Here is a 20,346-nt window from a genome sequence, read left to right as displayed (position 1 = left end):
AACAACACTATCTCTCTCTCTCTCTCTCTCTCTCTCTCTCTCTCTCTCTCTCTTATATTTATATATATAGATCTATCTCTCTTTGTAGTCACGTCAGGAGAGTCTCCTCCCATGCCAAGAAGCATAGTTGCTAGGCTCATTTATTCATCTTCTTTAACAAAATCATGTTATACTTGAGCCCTATTTATTCTTCTCCAATCTCTACTCATTGTTCAAACATTTTACTGACTTGGGCGTCGGAGAGTGTTTGGCCGGCCTTAGGCTGGTCCTCCGATAACCTCCTAGCTCACATGTCAACATGTCATTCAATGGCACTCCACCAACTTAAGGAAGAGAAGGCCTAAGTCAAGTGGTGGATGTCCAACGCCAAGAAAAAGGCGAGGAAGCTCACCTTTAAGGAGTGAAGGAAGTCCACTAACGAAGTGGAGGAAGCTAGCTCACCTTCAAGGAGAGGAAGCCCACCACGAAGTGGTACGTGAAGGCTCAACATCAGTCGAAGGAAGTCCACTAAAGGAGTGGTTAAAGTCCACCACAAAGTCGAAGGAAGTCCAATAATCCTCAGTCTTGTTCATGGGACAGAAATCTGCAAAGTATATCAGAAATTCTCTCGTCACCACACTCCTGTAGAACGGCGACAGATCGCAGGTCCAGCTATCGCAAGAGGGATCGTCATGGAGACATAACAAGCTCGATGAGCCGATTAACATATCAAAGGAGCGCAACTGACTCAATCTGTTGTCGAAGGGATCCATTGTGTTGTCCTTGGACAGCCCAGGCTTATACAAGAGCATGTCTTAACCAGAAAAAGCAAGCAAGAATCTTGGTCAAAATTCACAAGGCAAAGGGGGAAGAAAATTCCCTACCTCGACGTCGCGACAGTCGAAGCGTAGCACCTTATTAGCTAACAACACATCTTCGTGGTGGCCATTCACAAAGCTGATATCTTCACCCTAAGTTTCGCATCTCTTCCAAGAGAGGTCGCTCCATTGCAAGTCAATGGAGAAGATTCCATTGGCTTCAATGATACCCTCAGCCTTCCTAACAGTAAGGCCACCGACAAAGAATATACGGGACTTGGAGACGGCGAAAGCGGCATCTTCGACATCATAATTTAAATGGGGAAGACGCAGATATCTGACTATCTTTTTCACTCTTACAGATCCAGTGTTCCTACCCTAACTCATCATCTACAGCGGCTGTTTCTTCACCTCTCTTCTCGATCACATACCACCGATACCGAGGGCCGGGTGTCGGAGACTTACCACCGTCATACTCACCATCCAGAAACTGTAGGTAGATCGACATATCCATAACTTTTTTTTCTTTTTTTCTTTTTGCAAACCCTAATACTTTTCTATCGTTGTGATACTATAATACCATATACTTGCACTGCAAGACTTGCAGTTATAGCTTAGCCCAATTCCTTGACCCAGCCCAATAAGGACAAAAGCCCTTGTTCATTAATCATCTCTTGCTCTTTGTATTTTTTGGTCGTCGGCATCTCTGGCTCTTTGCTAACAGCCATCTTATTTTGTTATTTCTTTTCCAACCCAAGTGCTCAAGCCTTCAAAGAGAAGCAAATAGTTTGTGCAGAGTCAGAGAACAAAAAAGTGAGTCTCTCTACGAGTTACAAAAAAGATTTACATACAGACCCAACTAACAAGTTATACTCTCTTCTTTCTTTCCATCCCTGGATGCTTCTCTACCTCAACAACTCCATTTCGGTTTTCGTCAGTCTCGATCTGCATCAGATTATGGTTCTCCTTACTCTTTCCTATGTTCTGAGGTATTCCCAGAAAGGGTGCTTGCCCCTCCCACCCCCATTGCTGTAACACCAACACTTTGTGTCCGGGACTCCGGGTTCAGTTTTTAAGTTACTCTCTTATGTTGGTGGTGGGCAGGCGTTGGTGTTTCTCCATTTCCTGTCGTTTTCAGTGTACAAGTTCATGTGCGCCTTGCTATTATTCATGCATTTCGATTATTTTTGCTTCAAGTTGCATTAAAATTCACACTTTTAACCACTGCAAGTGGCCTGGTGGTCAAATCTCAAGCAAGAAACTCCCCAACCTGAATTTGATTCATGAAGTTGTAAAAACGGCAAGAAACTTCCCAACCTAAGTTCGATTCATGAAGCTGTCAAAACAGCGCGGCACAATGCTGCAATGCATACGAACATAGAAGTCAAAGGCTAGAAGAGACTGGAAGCCACCTTAGTCTGAAATTCATTGAAGAATAACAAAATTTAAAAGAGGACCATAACCAAAACCTCCTAAACAAAACAGAAACAAGCTTTGGAAAAATCAAACCCAGCTCTTTTCCTCTTCTTGATCAACCACAGAGAAGAAAGAAGCTATTTCTTCTTCTTCATAGAATTCAAGCCACTCATAAATAATAAAAAGTCAGCTACAAAATTGAACCTTTAGGCATTTGTTTATGTTCACAAAGGAGTGCATAAAGGGAGGAAATTAGTACATAAAGAGAAGTATGATTATAATCAACCATGTTGCCCTTAGATATATGAGAAACTAATGTACCCAGAAAAATCTTTTAGAACGAAATACAAGACTTTTTAACAAACAGAAGGCAGTTGAACACACTATTAATGCCTGGAATGTGAATAATGATTGTCGTTGGGATTCCTTCTTCCACTGAAAGCAGCTAATGCCTTCCTTATTGGAGGCTGCAAAGGAGCCTTCTTATCAGAGTGGTGGTGGAAGATGAAGTTACTGGAAGTGAATAGGTCGTCATCTCCCTAGAGGCATGATATGTACATATTAAGACACTTCATTACTAAAATATAATAAGTAAACAAAACAGCAACATTTCACATGTACAGAAACAGACAAGTCGCACTAGATAAAAACAAAAGAAACTTGAAACTTTACCGGCTTATTTGCTTTCTTTTTTGTCTTTGGATGAAGGTACTTTTGTGGGAGCTGATCTTCACGTAAAACTGGGTTCTTAGTAATGGCGTTTCTTCCACCTTGAGGTAAAGGAAGTGAAAACTGCAAACAGCCAAGCATTAAGAATTCAAGATGCATACAAAATCAAGAGAAACAAAGCTTCAAGTGAAATACGAAAGAAAGCAACAAAGCATTAACGCACACATCAGCCAATGCATGGAATACCTGAAGTTTTTTAATTGATATATTGGGATAAGTTAATCTCATACCTATTCAGTCACAACTATGTGCATGAATTGCATGCTTTATGTTATCCGAGTAGCAAATGAGCATACTAATAAGATACCAAATGAGAAATGAATGGCAAATGCAATAAAATGGAAAGAACAAGTATAACAACCACTCTTATTTCACATTATACCAACAATAACAAGTAAATGCACGAATAAGCTACAAAGAGTACTTAGTCGGTGATCTGTTTCTAATAATAACTGAAAGAAGCACTTACTCTTGTGCCACGCAACGTGATCCGAGGCTTACGTGCCGCAAGAATAATCCCATTCTCACCCACTGTTACAGCTACCTTGCGCAAGGTACCACCATTTCCACACTTTGGACAAAACATTCTCCCAATTTCAGCGGTCACAGTGTTACAAGCATGACATTTCAAAATCCACCTAGGAAAGATGAGAGATCGACTATAAGCACAGATGCTAATGATACAGTTGTTTCATCAAGCAAATATTAGAGGCCCCAATCTGGAGGACAGAAAATTAAAATTTATCCAAAGCAAATTATTTGAAACTCATCTTTTAATAAAACATCATCTTATGTGCAGTATTTAAAAAACCTTGAAGCATGAATCTTAGCAAGGCAGCAGAACGATTCCTCTTTAAAATGTGTTTATATGATAAAACCAAATACGCAAATGAATCCTTTCTCCATTAAAATGACAGAAAATAGAAATATAAAAACATAGTAAACAAGTTTTCAATAAATGTAAGTAGTAAAAGAATGTGAAAGGTTAATAAAATGAGGTATATTATATACCTATGCAGATGGCAGATCTGCATTCCTCCAGGTGCCAACAACCGTAAACCCATTTGCAGAATAACATTTTGCATTGCAAAATCACTTGTTATACAAGCTACACTAGACTCAGACAAGGATCGTAGCATCCAGCTCTGCTCACTACTATCATCGTTCACATTTGATGTATCCACACTTTCGTCATTATCACTTGAGATCTCCAGGTGATCCAGTCCTTCATTTATCACTTCAGCCTCATCTCCCTCAACAGACAAATTCACACCATTATCAGAAGTGCTTTCCCCTGCGTTGAAATTATTATCCTCAACCCCATTCTGCCTTGTTTGCTCCAGGATTGAGGAAAGGTCTTCATCACAATTCTTCTCCACTGTCATCTCTCTCTCCACAGCTCTGCAACATCCCTCTTCAGAGTTAGAAGGCAATGTTTGATCCTGGCCTTTAGCGTCCACAATTACGTCACCACTTGACTTTTCTTCAGCATCTTGCTGAGAATCGTTATTGGCAGATGCCTCACAAGACTCGCGTCTAGCTTTCCTTCTCAAAAACCTCCTATGCGTACTTCGACTGACAGCAGGCATCCAATCACCAGCATTATCATCAACTTGTCCCTGGGACGCATCAATTCCGTCAGAAACCATCTTCCCTTCAATCTTCACCTCTTTCTTCTTCGAAAAAAACCTCCTATGTCTCCCCTGATTTCCCTCACCACCCTCCTGATTCTCACTACAAACGTCACTCTTAACTTCCACCACAGCAGAACCATCAACAGACCGGCCCTCGGACTCATCAATAACATTCAAGTTTATATCCTTCAACGGAAGAATCCTAGACTCGGGGTTCAACTTAAGCTCGGCTTCATTCTCCAGCGCTTCCCACTCTTCCAAATTCGGCACATTGTTTCCCCACCCGGGCAAGTCCTTCTCTGGCAACCTCCTCACATTGACAGTATGCACCGGCGGAGGGCACTCCCTAAGATGCTCAGTGCCATGTATCTCAGCCTCCAATGTATAAGTCATAGCAATGAGCTTAATATCCACATCAGAAAGTGTCTGTAAATCCCCGGTAGCCCTGGCAAACTTAATAACTGCCCAAACAACACACACAAAACCCTATCAAAAACCCTAATTCCATCACATCAATCAAAAATAGATGAAATCAAATCAAGCGAAAATGTGAAGCAAAGGTTGAAGCTTTTAGACCTTTGTTGAGGGAATCAGGGGAGGGCTCCATGGTCTGGACCTGGAAGGGGACGACGGCGAGGCGGTGGCGGGAGATAGGGTCACGGATTTCGGCCATGACCTCGGGCACGGAGACGAACTTGTCGGCGCAGTGGGCGAGGGTCTCGCCGCCCTGGATGATAGCATTGGCGTCGACGACGGCGACGGCTATGCCCTTGGAGGACTTGCAGCTTTCGACCAAGACTTTGCCGGCGGCGATTGAGGCGTCGGAGGCCGAGTTTTGGGGCTTCGGGTCCGGCTGCTTCTTGACAATGTTGCTCCAACAGGAGACTGGGGCCGGGCTCGGGTTCGGGTCGGGTATTGGGGATGCGGTGACGGTGGCGTCCATGGTTTGTGGAGAAAGAGAGATGAGTTTGCTAAAACCCTACAGCGTTGAGACTTATAGCGTCGTCCATTTCACTTTTTTTAACCCCCTCCCAATTTACTCCATGCTTTTTTACCCCGCAAACATCTAATTTTACCATGGACCGGTAACCCGTTATGGTCTTCTTTATATTTTTTCATACTAAATTACAAACAAAACATTACAGGACCCAGGCAGAGGTTGAATCCAGGTTCTTCTTCCTGTTATTGAATGTCTAAACATTGCCGTAAATATGTGTTTGAAGCTGATCTCCTGAAACTCTTGTGTCTAGTTTTTAATGTCTTCAATAATTTGTTGGAGTCTCGAATGAGGGTTGATTTTACCATTCACAACATCAATAATGATTATGGAGTCACCTTCTACAATAATCTTGGGTCAGTCCTTCATTCTTGGCAATAAGAATGCTGTCTCTTAAAGTTGTCGCTTCAGTGGTGGGAACATATGTCTTCCTAATGTTCTTTGAAGAAACAATAATCGAGGCACCATCAGAGTTGCTGATGATAGTGTCACAAGCTGCAGAGGAAGAAGTCACCGAGCCATCAAAGTTGACGTTAAAAAAAAAAATGCAGGAGGAGGTTGTCATTTAATGGATGTTGGGGTTTTGAAAGAACCAACCCTGCAATCCATTTTATTTTCAGCTTTTTTCTACTGAAGCAGCAATATAATTATAGTTTGAGGGGTAGTACTGATGTTCCTGAAAGAGGCATCATTTCTAGCCTTCCAAATCATCTAGCAAATAGTTAGAACTTTCTCAAAATCAGTTTTGGTGTAATTTCTTTTCCTCAAAAAGAGGTTCAGTTTATTTAAGGTGTCATTTCCATGAAGAAAATCATGGAGATTGGCAATTCTCCAAACATCTGTAGCAGTTGTACATCCACCAAAGAGGATTTCAAAAGTTTCATTATCTGAAGAACACTTCGAACAAGTATTGTCATGTATTTGATCCAATCTGGAAAGCCTGTTTTGTTTTCAATCTACCCCTTAAAACGAGCCGGCTGAACATTTTAACTTTTCAAGGAATATTTAACTTCACATTTTGCTTATCAGTTTAATCTGGGGATGTTTTTCAGAAGACTTACATTGAAGCCAGGTAGCCGTTTTGATGGAGAACTTTCCTTTTGCAGCCGGCCCCTAAATGCATTTGTCACTCTGGTTATTCATAGGGATAGGAATTCCCATGATTTGTATCTCCCAACCCAAGATGGAGAGAAGTTTTTTTTTTTTTTTTTTTTTCCCAGCTATTTCCTGCAATACAATGATTACAATCACTTGAATTTGCATATCTGTTAATATATGCTTATTGATGATCACTTAAAAGATTGACAAGGGGAAAATCAAAATCCAGTTAAAAGTCCAATATTTAACCTCCCTTCTTGTTCCAATAGTCCATCTCATTCCTTTGGTCATGAGGTCTGCTATCAAAAATACATTTCCAAGAACGATTCTTTAGATATTTATTCTTAACAATTTGAACCCACCAGTTGGAATGGTCCATGATAACCTTCCAAGCAAGTTTTGCAGCAGCAGCATTATTAATGTATGCTCACTAAGCTGAAGATCTAATACCCAGTCCTTCAATGGATTTGGGACTTGGGAGTACAGACATGTTCCCAAGCTACAGGAGTTAATTTTACAGAAATGGACTGAATAAGTACGGTTTTCTTAAAGATAATTTGTATGAACTGAGTTCTGAGTTATTTAAGGCTTAATTGTTACTATATCTCCACAATTTCGTTTGCAGGATTGATTTTATAGACCTTGAATAAGTTTGTTTAGCTTAAAAAGATTGATGCCATGAAAATGTTGATTTAGGTTATCACATTGTGTTAGCACTTACAACGATTGAACTAAGTAAAAATTCAATAAATGGTGCCAGTATTTTTTCAAAAAATCTGCTCATACACTTAGTGTAATAGTGATGAGATCGAATTCAACAAAATGATTATTGTTGAAGTTTAGCATATTATTATTGAACTTTAAGATATCTACTTCATACTTTCTGCTGGATGATGTGATACAGTGACAAGACAGAATTATTCATACAAAAATTCTTTTTGGAAAATACATTTTGCAGTGGGAAATAATCAAATTAAACAAGTGCAAAGCAATTAACTGCGCAGTAAGTGAATCTCTCTATGTTTTTCCATTCCATTTCTACCAGGCTAACAGATGCCTTGTTGTTATCAAGCTGCCACATTTTGCATACATGCTATATTCAGTGGTTTGGGGTATTAGAATTATATTGTGAACTCATCACCATTATGCAAATACTAATTGAAATAGGTTTCGATATAAAAGGAGTTGTATGTTATTACTTGTCCTAGTTGCTTAAGGATTAAATATATCTAATAATCTCTTAAGTTAAGGAATCATGTTGGTGATGCATTAGGAAATCTATTATGAGACAAAGAGATCTCTTGTTTCTAATACGTCTCTATAAATAGGATGCTTTGGTCCCTGCTCTCTCTACAACAAGACCTTCAGACCAACCCCATATATGGTGTTGAAAGTTAGCAGAGAGGAGAAGACAAAAGCTAAGGAAACATCCAACGCATATTTGTTTAGTTGATCAGCTTGAAGTTATGGACATCAGCAATAATGAAGGTATGCTTACATCACTATTTAGCATGTATTGATTGTTAAGCATAACGTGTTTATGATCATTGTGAATGATCTTGTTTGTGCTAATTAGGGATTTACAGTTGGTATTAGAGCAGTTCGTCTTCATATGTCCTACCTTTTGGCAAAAGTAGCACTTGAACTTGAAGGGCTTATTGGATTTACCTCCAACAGTGTTCCCAGATGGCTTTACTAAAGTTTTATTGGCCTTAAGCTTGTACTTTTTCCCACTTATACTTCTGCACCAGTTCCCAGATGTTGCAGGTTGTTCACATATAGATATAAGTTCATCCATGGTCCAGTTCTCCTACTGTGTAACTAATCAATGCACAGAAGGAGAACTGGACCTTGGACGAGCTTATATCTATCTGTATTGATGAGAAGAATAGGATGAGGTAGGGCAAACAACCTGCAACATCGAACTTGGTGAAGAATTATAAGTTGTAAAGAACAAGCTTAGGGTCAATAAAACTTTAATAAAGCCATTTATAAAAACACTAGGAGGTAAGCCAATAAACCCTCCAAGTTAAAATGCTACTTCTGCAAAAAGGTAGGACTATGACATATGAAGAAGGACCTCTCTGGATTCAAGGCTTGGCTACAGAAAAAGGGCATGGTAATCCTCTTAATTTTTTAAAAACTTTTTCTTTAGAAGTGAACTTTATTAATATAGAACCTCCTCATATTGCTTTTTTTTTTTTTATCCTGCAGTTGCTTGTGCGTTCTGAGCAAGAAAGTCTGATCCATTTTGCATGAAACATGTCATCCTATACCACAATTAGTCCGAGGTACACCAACATGTATTTTAAACCATCCCTAATCAGGCTTACACCAGGAAGTAGTAAATCATCTAAGTTTACATTCTTCCTTGTGTCTTGATCTAACAATAGCTTATAATTTGACTACAGCTAACGATTTTGAAACCTGACTCAAGTTCTCATACATTTCCAATTCTAAATAAACCAACAAGACATAAAAGGAAAGCATTATTGCAGCTTCAGAATGGCAGTATGGACTTCCAATGTTATCCTATAAAGATGATATTTATAACTTGTGGACTGTCACCTGGATACCAAGAGAAATAGACCCATCAGCTGCTGTTATAACCTACATTTTAACTTGCAAGTGTTCTTCCATATCTGTAGTCAAATTCAGGTTTTTTTATTCAAATTGACCAATTTGCGCTGTTTGACACAACTTATTAACGATTACACAATCAAATCGCTGTCCATCAAACACCGACAGTGTAAGAAATCATGCCACTTGACTATCTCAATACAAGCAAACATGCTATCATTGGACCTAAAACAACGCAATTGAGCTCGTTGATTAACATCACTGTATAACCAGGAGTAAATGAAATTTATGGGCGCAAAGGGTAACAAGAGTGATCTCTCCAGAGAACTTTAGCCATATAGTATAAGACCCAGTGCATGAGCTTCAAGTATACGCAGTCAAGGTAAGCCCGTAACTAGTAACAAAATTGATCATCACAAAAGAAAAGGAAGGAAATTGACACTCTTATTTGACAATAAATAAACAACACTCGTATCATCAAATCAATCTCTGCTGAGGGGGATGCCGGAGGAACTTAATCCCAACTCCAATGATTTTTTTTTTTTTCTTTTGGTCTGATCCCTACTTCAAAATACAGGTCCCTGTACCAATAAAAACCTTGCTACACCAAAACACTCACATAAAGTCATAGTCATCGAGGGGATCATAACCATCAACAGCTATATCATCATCCGGCTTATCAACATGAAGCTGCTTTTTCTTGGCACCTGCAAACAAAGAAAGCAATTATCAGTTTCCTTTGTTATTAGTGACAGCTAACCTTAAATCAAATTCGAAAGACTAAACCTATATTGCAAGTGACTGTATAATTTCAAGTAAAGACAAACCACATGGTACGATGTTACAAATACACGGTACAGACATTAGAATGCTCCTGCCACTTTTTTATAAATTACAATTTCCAGCTATTAAAAGTTTTGTTCCTTTTTTTTCCATCTTCAACAAGTGGAAGAATAACCAGTTATTTACAATCAAAAATATTAACGGGCACCTGCCAAACATTCAAGTGCACGTTCCCCGAACATGTGGAAGAGTTTGTATTATTCTTTTATATAATGGAAGTGTGTAATTCGAAAAGACACCCAATTAGTTCATTTACAGGAAAACAATTTTTACTTTTTGTTTTCTCAGAGCACCATAATGACTCAAACTCAAACTACTGTATGAACAGCCAAGGTTAAGATATGCACCTGTCTTCTTTTTACCAGCATTGGCTTCCTTCTCAGCTTTTATCTTCTCATTTGCAATTGCCGTGATTGAAGATGCAACATCTTTTGCATCTGCTCCTTTCAAGGAGGTCATTGACAATCTCATAACTGCCTTAAGTAGACCGATATAATGAAAACTTTTCTGCAATGAAATCAAAAATATTTAGCAACATGCAGAGTCCGGAAACTTTGCAAAAAGGCAAGTACAGCTCAATATACCTCAAATGGACGAAGTTTATGTGAAATGAGTTCTGCATATTCCAGAAAGTCACTTTCCGATTTGGGAATGAAATTGTCAATGTTTTTCTCTTCACCTCTAGTAGAAAAAAGTTCTTTAGTGGCCTTATAATCTGCTTCTTCCACCAGTCTGTATCAGAAGAAAAGAGACTTTGGTGAGAATTCATGTCCACCAAGATCTGATATATATTCCATATCATGAAGGTCTTCATACAGTGGTCATCTCATAGTGAAAATGACAAATCCAAGACCAACGACCGAAGAGCATAAGAACAAACAATCAGAAACAGGAAGAAAAAAAGTATAAATATTTATATAAAACCAGACTAATACATCGCAATTAATAATTTTACCCTTCAGTTGTGCACAGTACATGTCTAAATATACAACTTCTACTGGTGGCGTTGATTGCGTCAATAAAATGACAGACTTTAGAAAAAGCATACAAGAATTTCCATTAGTAGCGTTTTTCTGACTCGATTTAATCATAGTAAATGAACAAAATTGGTGTCACCAAACACACAATGTTGCTTACTTCATATGACTAGCAACACTCAAAGAGAAAGAGAAATTACCCATCCATAGCATGCTGTTCTCACCATACCTCTCTGGTCTACAAAGCATGCTCAAATACAAACATAATAATAAAAATAATGGAGCCAGAAGGGCAGCAGAGGTTAACCATTAAGTACCTTTGTTGGCGAAGTTTCTCAGCCAGGGGATCTAGTGACTCTTCCTTTTCTACTTCAACAGCTTTTCCTTTCTTTTCTGCAGCCTTTGCTGCAGGTTTCCTGGGTGCCTTTTCAGCAGGAGCTTTTGGTGCAGGTGCCTGGACAGAAGGTAAATAATATTAAAAAATAAAAAAATAACTACACACTGTGCATTATCTAGACTAGATTCATAGCAAATATGGTATACAAATGCTGTATGAAACATGTTATAAGCGAGGGATAGAAACTATAACTAAATCATTGCCAAAACAGCCTGGTACAGTTTGCAGGAAATGACATGTGCTCGCATTAAAAGACCCATTAAAATCTACACTTGAATTACTCTGAGAACACATTTCGAATCTTTTGAACGTAAGAAAATCAAGGTTGATAAAGGACCAAAATCTCCTATTCATTTGCACCAACGAATTTGCTTAATAGCAACTCTATTTACATCAGAAAAAACAATGCTCTGCAATTATTATTTAAAGCTTTTTATTTAACTTGCCATAGTACCAATCTGATTCACAAACTAACCCTTTATTTAAATGCTAAAAATATCACCAAAAATTAGTAGTAAATCTAACTTAAATCAAGTCCAATTATCCCACTTAATTGTATTCAGATCTTCGCATCAAAAAAGACTTCCATCTCCTTTCCACCCCTTAATACTAATCATCAGTGTTCTCACTTGAGTGAAGGAAGAAAACTAACTTGCAATAAACCATTTTATATTTGTCTACACAACATTCCAAACCTCATTAACAAAGCCACACTGTAAAGTCTGTGGTCAAAGGCATCCACAACCGTATAATCTCAAAATGGATGAAATAATGGGTCTTTTTTTTCCCTCTTGTCTTCAATCATTCCTTAAACAACACCCTTGAACACTCAAAATACCAGAGGAACATAATCTCACACACTCATCACCTACTGCCTTTACATATATTGATGCAAAGACATGATCATATCCATAGCTATATATTGATGCAATATCCATATTCACTCCTCACATCAATAATGATCATGAGAGTTAAAAGTAGCAGATGCAATATCCACATTCCAATTCCATTAAGATAGTTACTCAACCAAGAAACATTTATCCACTAGTTGATACTGGAGCATTTGAATGATGAGAAGGGGAAAAAATGTGTTTAGGGAACAGAAACAAATATCACGATCTCAATTATGCTATTAATCTTACCGGAGGAGCAGGTTCATCATCATCCTCCCATGAATCCTTCACCTCATTGTCATCAGCATCTTCATCATCCCAGTTACTTCTTACCACTGGCTCCTTAGAAAGGAGAGATGGAACTTGCACATCTTCTTCTGTAGCACAGAAAACAAACAAAACCAGATTCGTTAACAAAATTGCAGACTCCAGTTTAACAATAGACAACAGAATCTGTCTTCTAAGTTATACGAAAAGAAATATAAATGAAACTAAAACAGAACCCAATAATTAAGTAGCAGAAATTATGAACCCCACACGGATATCACACTCTTAACTAAAACAAATCAACTACAATAAGTAACACACTATTACATAATCAATATAAGATATCAGTCTTACCCCAGTCCTCCATGTTGCAATTCTTCTCTGTTTTCTCAAATTAACGAACAAAGACCTATCTGCACATCAAGACATCCAACATCAGAAATCGAAAAACCCACAAACAAATTAAAAAACAAAATTCAAGCACAACAAAATTGTAAAGACTCAAACTTTCTACAAAACCCAGATACAAAATCAATAATTTGAAGCGAAATCACAAATAAGAATCAAATTACTAGCACAATTAGCCGGAATAGATTGAGATACAGCATGTATATGAGAACTGATAAACTGAAAATTGAGGATAAAGAAGAGAAATTTGGAGAAGAATCGATCTCGGCATAGAGGGAATTACCTGAGGAATCGAACGGAAAGGAGAATCGATGAGAGACGAGACGTCGTCGGCGGTTTCTCAGAAACCCTAATTTCACTGTTCTGCTTCGGCTGTCAGTGAGTCGACTCCAACTAGGCAAAGGAAGGAAAAAAGGGGTCTGCTTTTGCTTTTATAGGTGGTTTTTATTATTGGTTTCTTAGTTTGTGTCGAATAGGTGTAGTGGTGTGGTCAAGATTGGCTTGTTTTCGGTTTGGAATTGGTTCTTAACGTGCAGAGTCATCTAGAATCTTTGAGGGTGTTACTTCATCATTAATTTTCAGATGATGTAAATGAAAAATAATATATGCTACAAAATACAATTTAAAAGGTTAAAGAACAAATATAATAACTAGAAAATAAAACCGCGAGTATCACTCTACCCAACTGGAACGTTGAAGACACTGTAAAAGGAGATGACTGGACCAGACATATGCAGGATGAGAATGTGCAAAATCGGCAAGGCGGTCTAGAAAAAGATTAGCTTCACAAACGTGTGGCAAAATAAAATGGAGTCAAACTGAGTAACAAGCTTGAGGAAACCATGAACGAGCACTTTAATCCTCCAAAAAACAGTTATCCGCCAGTGGATGCAATCAATATGCGGTATTGCGTCGCCCCCAACAACAAAATGTCAGAAGTTGTTTAGCAAGATTACATGAAGACCTTCACCAAGAGCAGTCGCCTATACAACAAGAACCCTGACTATGAGAATAACCCTATTAGCAAATATAACAGGGTCACCATTGGAATCCTTGCCGGTGAAAACCCAATATAGTTACGCAACTTCTAACTGATCCATCAAAATTGATATTTACTTTATGCAAATCAGGAGGTCTCCAATAGATAATGTGAGTCACATTGGTATGTTTTGGTGACTAATCAAACCCACCAATTATGGGGTTATAAAAAATTTCAACCAAATTTGCCAAAGCAGCACAGTTAAATTTTTCAATAGATCTAATGTCAAGACCTCCTAATTCTTTAGGTAATGCAGTTTGAGACCAAACAACATTAGGATTAGAATTCACCCTGAAGAACAACCTAAATTTTCTTATTAAAAAAATCTAAATAATGTTAGGACACTTAAATTGAAACAATATAAGATATGTTTACCTGCATCACCATCATTGTGATCAATACCAAGAATACCTTATTCTTACCTGGGGTTAGACATGGTTGTCCACGGTGACCGGAGCCTTGCTTGACAACTCAAACCTAGAGACCGAACCTCTATGCTCCTCTCATGGCTACACCGTGATGGTCTAAATAGGGCTTGACACCTTTCCCCCACTAGTAGCAAACCTGCCCTAAATAGGGAACTAGTCCACATCAAGAGGGACTGGCATGTTTTCTCATAAATGCATATATAACATACCTAAAACCTTCCATAACAGGTAAGTTCACTACTACTTAACTCCTCCCCAACTATCACAAGTAGCGATACCCTGTTAACTTAAACATCGGAGAGTCATAAGCCGACAACTCTGGTGGCAACCTCTAACCTGTGTTACTTGTAAGTTTCTGGACGAAGATTGCGGACTAGGATTCTGTTTAAGTATCGGTGCCCATGAGGCTAGAACCTAGTGAAAACATTTGGCACTAGAATGAGGGCCTTTCTTTGTGGAACCTTCACTAGCCCTAGCAATGGTTGAAAATTCTAACACACCCCTCGACCCTAAATCTGACATTAGAGGAAGGGAACTTTTCCCCAACTCAGGTACAGACACTTATGTTGCCCTAACAACTGTCGTTAATGCCCCCATCCACTACTTGGACGTAGTTGTCGCCTCGAGATTTCGAAGACATGATTTCACTTATTTTGAGAGAAGGCAGTCAAGGAATGAACCGAGACAGATGCAAAACGAGTCCGCTTTGCGCAGCTCGACAATGAACAAGTCTTGCTTCGAGCAACAATGGAACATCAAACGACCTACAATGATTCTTTTGACAGGGCAACCAGAACCAATCGCACACCTAACCCGGGGACCTCTTCTCTCCTCCCAAGCCACAAGAACAACGATAGTGCCAACCTTTAAAGACCATCCTCATCCCAATAAACGATCTAGATGAGTGAGTTGTGGTGACCTGATTGGTTGGGTGCTGAAGGCACTAACAAGGTGGGAGGTGCACACGTCCCACATCTCCCAGGTGAGACAAGTTGATGTACTTATATGTGCAGAGTTAGCTTTTTATATTGAGACGCATCTTGAGGTGAGAACAAACCCATGAGAGTTGGTGGGTCCAAAGCGAATAATATCTCAGTTGTCTAGACTGAGCTGTTACAGATGGTATCAGAGCATGTCCCCCGCCTGGAGTGTGCCGACGAGGACGACGGGCCCCTAAGAGGGGTGGATTGACCTGATTGGGCGGGTATCAAAAGCATTGGAAATCTAGTAGGTGTGCGCGTCCCACATCGCCCGTGGTAGATTAGTTGTTGTCCTTATATGTGCATAATAAACTCCTTACATTAAGATGCAATTTAAAGTGAAACCTCAAGAACAAAACCGTGAGGGTCGGTGGGCTTAAAGCGGACAATATCTTAGCTGTGTGGACATGGTTGTTACACCAGCCACTCATCATCACCACCTACATGCTACCTCCTCCTTCTCACATGTTCGTACTCGGTAATTCCCGGGCAAAGACCTCTCACATAGACTCGATCCCAACAACCCCACAATCGACATCCAGACACGCCTCTTACTCTAGCTTAGCCAATCGTTGATCAATTACCTTCTCGTATTGAGGGTGTTGAGAGAACGACCTCTTCTCATTGATCAAATTCATCAACCGCTTCATCCTCTAAACCAGCATCTTCCACAACACAGATTCGCTCTTCAAAATCAACCAGTGAGAGGGATAAGGACTTCGAGACTTTGTCCGGGCGGCCACGTAGCGCTGCCATGACCTTAACTGCAAGCTTGCAGAGGTAGCCTTCTGCCAAGCCCTTCTCCTTGGTGACTCCCTCTTGGACATCAACAAACACGCTTCTGCTACTTATGAGGCATTGATGGACACTGCCGTTTGATGGGCTCAAGCAGAGTTCACCACTTTTTTGGACCTCCCGACAACAGTACCGCGCGCTACCCCAGCGCTACATGACCTTGAAATGTGTGGTAGCGACCGAGGACGTAAGGGACAACGTGACAAGGGACACAATGAACGAGGCAAAAAAGAGTACCCTAGTTCCCAAGATAGCTACCATAAAGAGCAATGACAAGCGCCACAATGGTGATTAACAAACATGGGACCATCCCTACTAGTCTTGTGATCATTGCTCTCCCCTAGAGGCCGGGTAAGGCTTCTCCACAACTTTTTTACGAAGTCTTTACAACCCCCACTATGCATCTCTTATGAAGAGATCTAGAACTGCCACAAAGGACATTTGTAATACCCTAAAATTTTAATATTAGTTTTTAATATTATTTAGGATTTTTTCAAGTTAGAAGTTAGTGTGTTTTAAGGTTCGAAGGAAGAGCGGAGGTGTTCGAGAGATTTCGTTGTTGAAAATGCTTTATTTTGAAAGGTCAAGAGTTGACTTTTTATCTGTAAGTTATTTTCAAAAACTTCCTTCACGAAAGTTGTAGAGCACGACGATACGAGTTCGTAGACACATGGCACGCGTAAAACGGACTTCGTATGTGAAAGTTATGGCCAGCAGAAGTTTGTGGTTTTTACGGGGTTTTGGGTTAAATAAGAAAAAGTTAGGGTTTCCATTTCATTTTTTCGGAAATCATCTTTTTTCTCTCTTCCTTCTCTCTCGCGCCTCACCCTCACTATCAAAGTTCTCCAGCCGACCCGACCCGGCTTTTTCGGCCAACTCAGACTGCTGCACCAGTCAGGTTTTCTTCCTCTCCTCGGTGTGATCCTCCCTATGTAGGTGGGTGAGGACGACTCGAGTGGGATTGAGAGAATCGAACGCCGCAGCGGAAGATGGTGGACCCGACTCCAAACTGAGGGCTTTCCGGCCGTGTAAGACGGCGACTGGAGGTGAGGTTGCCTTTTTCTTGAAGCATTATTTCCTCTAAGCACGTTTCAAGCTGCCATTCACCTGGTTTTGAGGTCTAGAAGTCGGATTGAGGCTGCCTTGGCAGCCGGTTTTCTTTTGGACGATTCCGGCCAAATAGGTTCAACCTTCAGGTATAAAAGATGTTTCCCTTGCTTCAATCTTCAAGTTTGTTGTTGGAAGTTTGTTCAGATATTGAAGTTGTTGGGGTGGCGCGTGGCGCGTGGGGCTTACTCGCCGCCGCCTGTGGCGGCCCGTGGGAGCGCGTTCGGGCAGCGTGTAGGGCTTTGGTTGCTATGTTAGCTAGTCCTTGTAGTTGCTAGTGTGTTGTTGTGTGTAAAGGCTAAGTGTTGATTAGGTTTTACATCTTAGGTGCTATGTTATTAATTGTGTTAGTTAGGTTGTAAACTTTGAAAGTTTGAACTTGGAGACAGCATGGTTGTTGTCGAGTGTCCAATGACCTTAGGAGGTCTCGGAGGAAAGATTGCCCTCCTTTGGGCAACCTTTAGGCTAATGGTTGGTTAAGGGTACTTTGATCCTTGTTGAGTAGTTACTAAGGATGACTTTGTGTCAGGTGATTTATGAAGTGTGATTTGGTTTGGCTCCTTTGTTTTGTGGAAGACACATCGGGATCAATTAGGTGGGTAAATCTCACTAAGGTTCACATTTGGACTAAATTATTATGGTCATTATGATGATGATGTTGAATTTAAAGAATATGATATTGTTTGTTTTTAAATATATGAGTTTGATCGCCAACGGCTCATAGGTAAGATAAAACAAATTTTCCTATTATATGATTATTTTTAATGTTTATGTGATCATAATATTGTTAGTTCTTGATAGATTATTCTTGTGGAAATATCTATGTTTGTTCATATAAATATATCTATGTGGAATGATATAATTTTTATGATGTGCTCTTTGTGTTGTTGATGATGTTGAATTAAAGAATATGCTATTGTTGTTTTTAAATATATGAGCTTGATTGTCAACGGCTCATAGGTAAGATAAAACAAGTTTTCCTATTATATTATTATATTGTGATCCGTTGTTTAGATAGTCAAACTGGGTTCCAAGCCTTTAATCGAGTGCTTGGTTACGGTTATGATGACTCTATTCTATGGTGATTGTTGTGTAGATAGTTAAACTGGGTTCCAAGCCTTTAATCGGGTGACTGGTTACGGTTATGATGCTATTATTATTTTGTGCTTTGATATTGGACAGTCAAATTGGGTTCCAAGCCTTTGGTCGGGTGATTGGTTACGGTTAGGAATAGAGCTCTAGTCCGTCTGTCAGTGTAGGTCATAAGAGGTACCTTAAGGTATTTGGGACCCATAGGTACATAAATTGTTGTTGTAGATTATGAGAGATATTTATTAATATCTGGGACTCATAGATATATGTGTTTGTTGTAGGTCATGAGAGATACCTTATTAGTATCTGGGATTTATGGGTACATGTATATTTGTAAAAATATTGGTTATGTGGTTTTAACATTGTTATTAATTGTTGTCATTTAACTTCCTTGTTTGAGTATCTCATGAATTATGCTTAATGCAGGAGATTCTTTAATCTTATTTGTGTGATTTTAGTGGAATTCTTGAACTATCCTTTTTGCATGATTCACTTATGATTTTGATTGTTTTGTGAATTGTTGTGTTTTCTTATTTACTCTCTTTTGAATTTTATTGTTTTGAGGCGATTCCTGAACTAAGTTCTAAAGCAAGAATTACCGGTTTTATCTTATGTGATGTTAGGTTGAGTTATTTTTTAGGAGTTATTCATACAGGCTTTTTACCTTACCGGGTTTGTTGTTTACAACCCGGTGCACCAATTCATGGTGTAGGGGTTAGACCTACAAGTGATAATCAGCAGGGTTGAGGCGGAGGCATAGTGGCAGAGTTTTTAGTTGTTGTACACTTGATATTATTATATTTGGTAGACAGCATTAAACTCATTTGAATGTTTTTATTTCTTGACTTTCAAGTTTATGTAAACAAGGAAATGTAATATTTAACTCGATATTGAGTTGTGTTGATATTACATTTCTGCAATTGAGTTTAGTCTTCTTTAAGTTGTTGAACATGTTTTGGGAATTATATTATTGTGAGTTATATCATACCCAAATTTTTGAAATTTATCCTTCGAAAAAATTGGGGTGTGACAACATTATTCCCCCCTCCCCCAAAATGGAAATATCCTAAGAAGACTAGACGAACTGATAATGGGCGGTTTTGTGCATGCCACAATGAATTCGATCTCGTCATAGAACACTGCTCCGCCTATCGGAATGTTGTTGAACATCTCATTACAACCAACTCTAGCAATACCATGCCCTCGTTGTACATGTGTTAATGCCATCGACGTTCAAGGCCAGATCCTCACCCTACATGGCAGCATCTTGCACCGACCGACATACCAACCATTGGCTAAGCGGCCATGTCAATTTGAGTGGCTTTTGTAATCAATTGTTGCTATCTTTTGTCAAATAACATTGTTAAATAATAATGTACATATAAGTATATTACTCGCATGTCACCAAAATGAATCTTAAATTTTAATAAATTGTACAAAACTCATAAATTTAAACTATAATTATTGCCACAAACTGAAATAAGGCTGTCATATGTTCCATTACATCTAACCCATAAGCGAATGCATAACTATGACAATTAAACGAATAAACACATGTATTCACAATGATTAAGGACCTTCATCAAATGAGTACCAATGACTCTTCGAATGGACATTTTCAGTGGTAATTGTTGTATCTATGACATCTTTATAATTTTTTTAACAAATTGTTCTCAATGTGGTTATTCGGTTCAATTATATTTGAATATGTAAAACGAATGTAGTTACTTTTGTTAATGTCATAACTTTAGTTCAATTAAGTTATAATTTTGGTTTGATTAGTTATGAAATGAGTGTTGTGTAGTACAAATATTCCTTTTTCCTTATTCAAATGACTAAAACTTATATACAAGCCATACTAGTTAACCA

The 20,346-nt window shown here is 39.0% G+C and overlaps 2 protein-coding genes across 3 annotated transcripts; both read right to left on the bottom strand.

The window, feature by feature from the left end:
• Window positions 1-2,366: 2,366 nt before the first annotated feature.
• LOC101295525 lies at window positions 2,367-5,536 on the bottom strand. The gene is made up of 5 exons (XM_004300151.1): window positions 5,153-5,536; window positions 3,954-5,037; window positions 3,412-3,580; window positions 2,886-3,005; window positions 2,367-2,752 (listed from the first exon to the last, which is right to left on the bottom strand). Exons 1-5 carry the CDS (start codon window positions 5,517-5,519, stop codon window positions 2,600-2,602), a joined length of 1,893 nt encoding a protein of 630 aa, XP_004300199.1. The 5' UTR covers window positions 5,520-5,536; the 3' UTR covers window positions 2,367-2,599.
• A 3,769-nt stretch (window positions 5,537-9,305) lies between these two features.
• On the bottom strand, window positions 9,306-13,440 carry LOC101295047 (eukaryotic translation initiation factor 3 subunit J-like). 2 transcript variants are annotated; one of them, XM_004300150.1, is made up of 6 exons: window positions 12,983-12,995; window positions 12,611-12,735; window positions 11,389-11,525; window positions 10,679-10,826; window positions 10,442-10,601; window positions 9,306-9,958 (listed from the first exon to the last, which is right to left on the bottom strand). In XM_004300150.1, exons 1-6 carry the CDS (start codon window positions 12,993-12,995, stop codon window positions 9,867-9,869), a joined length of 675 nt encoding a protein of 224 aa, XP_004300198.1. In that variant the 3' UTR covers window positions 9,306-9,866. The 2 variants fall into 2 exon arrangements, with proteins under 2 accessions (XP_004300198.1, XP_004300197.1); XM_004300149.1 differs by adding an exon at window positions 13,320-13,440 and having other exon boundaries at window positions 9,946-10,601; window positions 12,611-12,738; window positions 12,983-13,041.
• Window positions 13,441-20,346: the final 6,906 nt, after the last annotated feature.

Source organism: Fragaria vesca, linkage group LG5 (genome assembly GCF_000184155.1).
Source record: "Fragaria vesca subsp. vesca linkage group LG5, FraVesHawaii_1.0, whole genome shotgun sequence".
NCBI classification, from domain to species: domain Eukaryota; kingdom Viridiplantae; phylum Streptophyta; class Magnoliopsida; order Rosales; family Rosaceae; genus Fragaria; species Fragaria vesca.
This window is presented reverse-complemented; position numbering and strand designations above follow the sequence as displayed.

Excerpts from the sequence above, each read along its gene's own strand:
- LOC101295525 (XM_004300151.1), bottom strand. The coding sequence starts at position 5,519 with ATGGACGCCACCGTCACCGCATCCCCAATACCCGACCCGAACCCGAGC. Across the intron at positions 3,581-3,953 it reads CAGATCTGCCATCTGCATAG|GTGGATTTTGAAATGTCATG; the intron begins GTATATAATATA and ends CATCTTTCCTAG. Across the intron at positions 3,006-3,411 it reads TCACGTTGCGTGGCACAAGA|TTTTCACTTCCTTTACCTCA; the intron begins GTAAGTGCTTCT and ends GGCTGTTTGCAG.
- LOC101295047 (XM_004300149.1), bottom strand. Across the intron at positions 11,526-12,610 it reads ATGATGAACCTGCTCCTCCG|GCACCTGCACCAAAAGCTCC; the intron begins GTAAGATTAATA and ends CCTTCTGTCCAG. Across the intron at positions 10,602-10,678 it reads ATAAACTTCGTCCATTTGAG|AAAAGTTTTCATTATATCGG; the intron begins GTATATTGAGCT and ends ATTTCATTGCAG.